This window comes from Gekko japonicus, unplaced genomic scaffold (genome assembly GCF_001447785.1).
Source record: "Gekko japonicus isolate JY-2015 unplaced genomic scaffold, Gekko_japonicus_V1.1 scaffold863, whole genome shotgun sequence".
In the NCBI taxonomy this organism is placed as follows: Eukaryota; Metazoa; Chordata; class Lepidosauria; order Squamata; family Gekkonidae; genus Gekko; species Gekko japonicus.
This window is the reverse complement of record NW_015167563.1, coordinates 639,523-648,025: the sequence shown is the minus strand read 5'-3', so window position 1 is coordinate 648,025 and position 8,503 is coordinate 639,523. Positions and strand designations below refer to the sequence as shown.

At 41.7% G+C, this 8,503-nt stretch overlaps 1 protein-coding gene across 1 annotated transcript; it reads right to left on the bottom strand.

Moving 5' to 3' along the window:
- Positions 1-773: 773 nt before the first annotated feature.
- On the bottom strand, positions 774-6,104 carry WNT8A (wingless-type MMTV integration site family member 8A). Its single transcript, XM_015413776.1, has 6 exons — positions 6,055-6,104; positions 5,927-5,960; positions 5,606-5,744; positions 4,388-4,513; positions 3,393-3,535; positions 774-1,334 (listed from the first exon to the last, which is right to left on the bottom strand). The coding sequence occupies exons 2-6, from the start codon at positions 5,939-5,941 to the stop codon at positions 774-776; spliced, it is 984 nt and encodes a 327-aa protein (XP_015269262.1). The 5' UTR covers positions 5,942-5,960; positions 6,055-6,104.
- Between the last annotated feature and the right edge of the window lie 2,399 nt (positions 6,105-8,503).

Sequence of the window (8,503 nt, the reverse complement as noted above, 5' to 3'; positions counted from 1 at the left end):
ACATGAAATAGCTGGCAGCCATTGCAACTAGTATGGGTGCATTTTTTCCCATTTGCCACAGGAATATCTGTGATCATATCCATTAAAAACCCAAGTCACGTGGATGATTCCCCATAAGACTGCAAGTACTCTCATGGCTGAGGAGAGGCTGCAGAGGCCTACAAGGCAGGACAACCGACTTCGCAAACCAGGCCAGCCCAGTGTGATGGGGAAAACTGGCTTTTTACCTGACACTGAAATCTGACTTGTTGACATTTGTCTACAAAGTGTCTACAAACAGAACAAGAAATAAAATGATTACTGGGGGGCAATTGCTTACAGGCAATTATGAAGCTTCAGAAGTAAACTAAAGCCACCAAGGTCTACAATCTAAGTTTAAAGAGAACACTATATTAATCAAATGGCCATCTGACCCTAACAGTCAATTCCTTCACCAGAAAGGAGTAAAACCCTCTACATGTCCTACATCTCATAAGACCGAATGTAAAGGTGCAAAGGGTACAGCTTTAGAACAGTAGGAGAAACTTCATCCAAATGAATAGCCACTTGTATCAGAAGCAAGGGGAAATAAAACATGTGTCCAGAACAAACAAAGAAGAGGCTTTGGATGGGTCTGATGCAGGTAAAGAAAAGCTTGTTTGGACATTCCAAGAAAAATGCCTTTATACCTTGAAATTTGATTATCAGTTAACAAACCCAATAAACTGAAAAGACACATATCTGGATTACTCTGTTGGAAGACAGTCATAGATAGCAGTCAAGGAGCTGTTGCTTTATTTCCGGTATCCCCTGTTCCGTCGCCGACTGTTATTAGAAAAGGGGCTTTCTCGTCTGGAGCAATAATGCTTGGTGACCACTTGTCTGCATTGTTCACACTTCACTGTGCAACACCAGTGGAATTTGCAGTTGCAGCTGGTGACAAGTTCTATCCTTTTTGCCTCCATTTTAAGGCCACACTCAGTGCAGAGCCTCCTGCAACTCCTCTTCTCCCACAGGGACAAATTCTTACCACTCTGTAGGCACTCTCGTCCCTCAGTGCCATGGAGGCCCAAGCTGATGTTTCTGGTGCAATAGTCAGGAGAGTCCTCCAGGAAGACAAGTTCGCCAGCTAACAGAGAGCTGAAGGTCCCTGCTGTGGTCCCACGACTTTCTGCACTGTTTCCAGCTCTCATCTTCCTCTTGTCCACCTCCATCTTCTGAGCCTTGTTATATTTCATCTTCAGGAAATTTCCAATCTCTCGAAAGCCTGCAAGCTGGAGCCAGCAAGTTTGGAGGCTGCAGCTCCCAGATACTCCGTGACACTTGCAAGTTTTTTTCATTGTTGCCTTTACAGCCTTGGGTGAGATACAGAAGAGCAATTAGGGAATCGTACTACCAAATAATTCTCTTTGAGTTAACCTGCATAGGATGCTACTTAACTTACAAATCCGATCACTGACTGAAAATTGAAATAGCAAGATCAGCATGAAGCTTCTGACACTGTTGGGTCCATACTACTGTTCAAAGCAAAATGAATAAGACTACCATATTTAGTACATCTCAGTTTTCTTCCACTGAAGAAGAAGAGTTGGTTTTTATACCCCACTTTTCCCTACTGTAAGGAGTCTCAAAGTGGCTTACAATCACCATCCCTGGTTCTCCAAATTAGAATCCATCACTCTTAACTACTACACCATGCTGGGTCTCTTCCATTGAACTCAAAGTAGTATACATACACCATACACACCATTTTTTTCCCACAGTTCACCAGTTAATTCTCACACCATAGAATCTCACAACACAGAATAGACTGAAAGGAAGGTCATCCACTGGCATTGCTGTCTGATTTGCAAGTTGAACCTGGGGTCACCATGGTTTAAGTCTAACACCAGCCACTACACTGTCTCATACTGGCATAAACAAGAATGATTCATGAGACACCTGCATAGCTCACAGGCAACATCTCTTCAGCTGATGATGAAAGTGAAAGCAGGTGCAATTGATGGCTGGCCACAAGGACACTGATTTCTCCTAAGCTTTCCCTCTCCATTCTTTGTGTCTAAAGACAAAGCCTAAAGAGACACTGAGAGCCCCACAGCATAACATCAGTTGAATTACCAAGAACTGAAACTCAAATAAAAATGTTTATCAGAATGTAAATGCAATTCACAGTCCAGCAATGAACAGAGTATGATGGATGGAAGATCTGGGCTAAAGTCTCTGCTTGAGCATTAATTAGATTTCCTTGGCCTCCACCACTTGGAAAATGAGAATGTTGCTGGAAGGATGAAAGGAAGCAGCCTTAAAAGATACCTCATCCTAACATACCAAAGAAAGGATGAATAATACATTAAAATCTCCCAAGCATATGGAATGAGGAGAGGAGATACAGACAAGACTGTTAGGACAGCATTTACTCCAGCCAGGTCCTTAGGGAGGGTGTTGGAGGAGAAGTTAAGTGGCCCACTTGGCAAATATGTTTCAGTACCTATATTTCCAAGTACATGGGAAGCCTTCCAAATGGAAGCATACAGCCTGATTCTCAGAACCAAGCCCTTGCCTCCAGTGGGGCTTACCCCCAGAAAAGGAGCGTGGGGTTGCTGTTGGAGTTTTCAGCTCAGCAAACATTTAAGCACCAGCAAGCCTCTCTTTATTGGGAATTTACAGGATGTCAGTTCCTGTCCTTTGTCTCTGAGATGCATTTTAATTACTCAATAAAGAACAAATATACTAAACATAACGGGTTAAAGACTTTTCTGTGTTCTGTCATGTATTTACACATGGTTTCTTAGCTGTGTAACAGAATGTACAAATCAAAATTATAAACCTTTCTTAACGATTTTCACAAAATTCTTGTTTTCAGTCCAACAAGGGACATGATGAGACTTGTCCAAAGACGCTCACTGAACTACCTTCAGAGTGTCAGGTCTAGTTAACAGGTTCACCTACCATTGTATTCTCATAGGGAAAAGACAGAGATTTGAGCCAGAGGCTAATGTATCTGGTACCCATGTTGCTAGCACAGCATTTGTAATACATCATTTCATTTACTTTCTACCTTGTTTTGTTGCCCTGCAATCAAAATGACATTTTAAATTAATAATTAAAACTGGTGTGTAAGAAAGCAATTTGGGAGCCACGGTCCCTTAAAATACCAAGCTTAGTATCTGATTTGCTTCTAAAAGTAGAGGGCAAATTGATGTCACTAACTCACCATTAGGCCCTGGGAAACAAACTCTGTGCCCTCCTTCAGGCTCAGCAACCCCTGTTTACCTAGTCAGCCCATGCAGGGTATGAGATAACTCACTGGAGAACTCTACGGAACTACCCCTTAAAGCTCCATTAGTGTATATACATGCGTGCCCCTTCTAAGAAAGAATATTTGACATGAAAAACACACGTGTTTGGCTTACCTGCCTTCCAGCCTCATTATTGTGCAAATTCATTAATGCTCTGGAATCATGGCCTGTCTCCAAAGCATCCACAAAGAGTTTAGAAATTTTCTCGCCAAAATCTACATTGTCACTGCAGCCTCCCCAAACCCAGCCTTTTCCACCTGTGATAAAGAAAAAGAATTGCAGGATTTGCAAATAGTTCTAAGCAGAAAGAACGTTTGGCCTAGTGGATTTGAGTACAAACAGACATCACCAAAAATAATGAATTGTGGGCTGGCAGAGAAGGGAGTATGTGCTCGTGACGGATTGGAGGAAGGTTAAAGGACTGAATTTCTACTATTATTAAGAGCACATTCAGTTCTCTAGGTCACATCATGCCTTGTGATGCTGGGAAGGCAGACTGACAACAAGAAGTGAGTGGCAGAATCAAACTTTCCATGTTTTCTGCTGCTTCAAAGTATGAAGCCTTTGACATAGCCCCTCCCTGTGTCCTCTTCCCCTACCCTAGCAGGTGTAGGTGTAGCTGACATTAGTGAATCCTCTCCCCCAGTTTATGCCCTCACCTCCCCCCACAGCCCTTTGTAATCTGCCAAATGCCAGACTTTAGATTGTAAAGTCCTAAGGGCAGGGAGGGAGTTGTATTTTTATGCCTTTTAAACCACTATGCACATCAATGGTGCCATATTTATTCATCTAGAGTATCTGCTTAGAATATTTGTTGATTGAGAGTCAGAGTCAAAGGGGCGTGTTAGTGGTTAGAATGTCAGACTGCAGAGATACAGTTAAAATCTCTGCCACAAAATTTACTGAGTCAGCCACTCACTGTTATCTTAACCCACTTCACATAGTTGTTATGGAAATTAAACAGGGGAGGGAACCAAATACATTGCCCTGAGCTCCATGGGAAAAGGACCAAACCCCCCCCACAATTATTAATTAAGCAGAGAAGGAATTCAAATGACACTGATGCCCCTCTTCCAGCAGAGTGTTATCCCAAGAAAGCCCAAACTCACCTACACGCCCATTTCTCGAATCATCGCAACCACAGTTCTCAAAGTCCCCCATGCTGCAGTTCCTGGTGAGAGTGTACATTACCCCAGCTGAGCTGATGGCATGAACAAAAGACGTTTCCCTGGTAGCTGTAGATGGAGAAAAGAGGAGCATCAGGAGCCTGAAGCCCTTCATTACCTTTCTTCCTTGCAGAACTTGCCTGTTTGAGTTCCATAATGACTGAGAAGATGGCTTTGCAAAAGCCAGTTGTTCACAAGTTCAGGTGCTGCAAGGTGTTAGGATTTAAAACCAAGGGCTGAAAGTGAAAATCAATTGAAAAAGTAAAAGCACAATGCTTCAGTCTCTGTTTTCCAGGGTTCTATGATAAGATATGGGAAGAGTCAAACCAAATATTGTGCTTATATTATGTTTAGATCCATTTTGACTCTCAGCAAATTAATTGATATGTATATCACTACCAATAAAGTATCACAGGGTGAAAAAGTTCCCTGTATTCATTTCCTCTAAACCATGTGCAGCTTTATAAATCCCTATCATGCTGCCCCCCCCGCCGCCATCTATGCTCCAAACTAAAAAACTCTCTTCTGCGGGTGTTCTAACCTGTTGATCCTAATGGTTGTCCTTTTCTGAACTTTTCCTGGCTCTACAGCTCTTTTACAACTCCATTACAACCTGCGTACTGATTCATAGCACTATGTTATTAGATCACTTTTTAGTTCCTGCACAATGCATACCAGTATCAACACTATCACAGAATATAGACATTCACACAGACATACTCCCCCCCCCAAAAAAAAACACCCAAAAAAATGAATGGAGAAAAGTTCATAATCACAACCTCCCACCTCAACTGTTTGCCTGGTAAATCTATAATATAAACTGCCTTCCTTTAGAGCCAGAACTTACAATGTTGTCACATCCATTTTTTGGATGATACACTGAAATTAATTTTTTTTTTAATTTTGGGAACATGTGGGGGATGCTTGATACCAACATGCACTGAGGACAGAGTGCACTTCTGCTACATTCAAGTTTATCTTGAAATACCACCCTATGCTCTGGAAGCGTTTCCCTAATTGCAGATGCTTCACTATATGTAAACCATCTTAGGAAGACAGGAGCCCTGAATGTTGCAGTGGCACATATCTTTATTAGGAATTGCTCCCAACTTAACCCCGACGTACCTGCCAGTAGGAAAGTGCATGCTTAAATCCACTTACCACTTCGAAGTCTGTTGTGAGTGGAGAGTTGAAGTGCACTCTCTGGGCAATTCCAGCGCTCCCAGGTAAACTGGTGCTTACACTCTTCAATCCCACTGTGGGCACCAATTGACACACTGGTAGAATATGTCAAATATGCCTTTAACAGATAAAACAAGTATCCATTTACTCTTAGGCCTCCAAAACACCTTTGAGCCACCACTTATAATCTGTCTCCCTGCATGCTGCAGAGGCAGTCAAAGCCCTATAAACATATCACTGGATATAGCTAATAATTAAAGCTGGATATTTAAATGCACAATATGCAAGGAGGAAAATTACCTTGGGTCCTGTCATCAGAAAGTTACTCACTGACCTAAAAAAGGAGAGAAAGAATAAAATACCTCACTGAAGAGCACTTGAAAAGTACCATATAGATACCCTGGTGGTAATGAGGCTTGAAGTCTTACCATGCGCAAGTGTTGAAAATAACACTGCATATCCCCACAGTAGCAAAGATGACAAAGGTGCCTCTCTTCATGGTGAAAACTGTTCGCTGCTAGCTGGCCTAAAAGCTCTTGTCTTCATATACCAATAGGCTGTTCTGAATGAAGTTTACTCCTTTCCTACCTATGCCCCAAGAGAGATGCTAGGTACAAGAAAAGTTGCAGGAGCCAAGATCTCAGTTATTTATAAGGTGAACTCCTGAACGGCAGAAGACCTTATTCATTTGCTGCCCCAATGTGATAAAGGAGCTTCTGATCCAATGGCTGACAAGATAGCAAAAGGAAACGCCTGATGCTGCACTTCAAAAGGCAGGGAGCCGGCTGCCCATCTGAATCTCTGTAATGAGCTTGATGAAGAGCAAACTTGCCTAACAATAGACAACTTTGAATTCTATTCAGAGAGCTAAGATGCTCTTGCTTTCTCCTGAGGGGGGGAAAAAGTCTTTCATCAGGATCTCTCCCTCTCTATCACCCCCCAGTGATCAGTCATTTTTTATAGGGGGGGGTGTCTCATTCATTCCAATGAAGTCCCAATAGCCACCACTAAAATACTCCAGGGTGAGCATTTTGAAGATTATGGCTTAGAGTCTTGTTGCATTTAACCTGAATTGTAGAGATATTTCTGCTAGGCTAAAATAAATGAGAAGCAGTACCCCCAGATTTAACAATACAAAGACTGTCTTTGGGCATGTTATTGGCAGCCCAAGCCTTGCCTGTTAAATTCCTTCCTGTCATGCATTAGATACACACCTAGGGACCCTACTAGAGAAGCTGGCAATTCAAGTCATCACAGCACATCACAAATTTTAACTTAGGTGGCTTGTAAGGAGCCATAGAGAATGCATTTCAAAGCAGTTTCCTTTTGGGGAGGGGATAAGGGGTTTTTATTTTTTTGTGGATTTAGGATAGCAAGATGCTTTGACCTATGATAGCAAGGTATAAACATTTAAACAAACAAACAAATGTGGTGAAGTCAGTAGAATTTCTCAAACTCAAGCAAGAAGCCAGCTGGGCCTACAAAGCTGGGCCTACGAAACTAATAGTGCAATAACATTTATTCTGAAGTTGTCACAGGACACTTTCCCTAATGATCATGAGGAAATCCTAATGTGTGTGTGGGTGTGGGGGGGTCATAGTTTTGGATCGGAGGTGAAGAAACAGATGTTAGTGTATATCTTGGGACTCAAGATTCAGCAAAGACTGACGCAGTCAAGGTTAAAATTGGGGAGGTCTATATTTAATTTTGTTTTATAGCTCACTACAACCTTGGTAGTGTTATCAAAGCAGGATGAACAGGCATCTTTTTTAAAGCAAATGTATTTGTTCCTTTGGTATACATACATAGCACATGCATATCAAGTATGCTTGTTTGTTCAGAAATATAGGCTTGCATCCAATGATGTGTGAGTAGCAAGGAAAATGTACTTAGCCTTGTTCTGCTTGAGCAAGCAGTAACCCAAGCAAACAGAGAATGCATTTTATCTGAAATGAAATAGCAATGTACATGTGGAACAACTGAATGTACAACTGATGAGCTGTATCATTTCTATTTATTTATTTATTTGCATCAGAAGAAATTCCTCTCACTTCATCTTGTGCATATGTAAAAGACTGTAGGGGTCCAGCCACTTAGTGCAGGCAGACAGCAAGGAATAATTTTAGAGCTTTCCCTTACACATGCACACATGGAAATCTTGTGTGGGATCCAACCCAATGTCCATGCTTGAGGCAGCATGCTATCAGGTAAGTGAAAAACAGTCCCATGTGGTAACTACATTTGAAAAACGAGGGTGGGGGGTAGCCAGCTTTCCTCTGCCATCTCTAAATGATCATGCAGTCCAATCTATTTGCTCAAACGCAAACCCTATGGAATTCATTTGGGTTTACTGTCAACTTCAAGTAAGTGTCCATAGGACTTATAAGACCCACTGAATTTATTGTGATGCACTTCTGACGTTTGCTAAGGATTGTAAGCTTACAGATACATCTTATCTGTGTTTACACAAAAGTAACACTTACTGATTTCAGTGGAAATTTATTACTTCTTGGGATTGAAGCTATGCAGCCTAATAACATTTGTGGCCTTTGGGGGCTTACACCTAAGTAAGTGGGCATTGGAGTGGAGCATTAGTTTATTCTGACAAAACTATTATTTTAAGATAGTTTGCTGTGCAGAATGAATGTTGTGCAGGATAAGACCTTTTGGTTTGAATATTCCCCATGCTCAATTTGCTGGGTTGCTACCTCATTCTTCCAGTAATGTTTTTATCTGTGAGTCCATTTGGGCATGTCTGGAGTGGCAGCATATAACTTCCCTCCATAAAACAAATAATAAATTCCTTCTGTCATGTAGCATAGTGGGCAACTTCCCTTTCCCCATGTATCTGCTCCATATATTTCTGAGGCACATGAT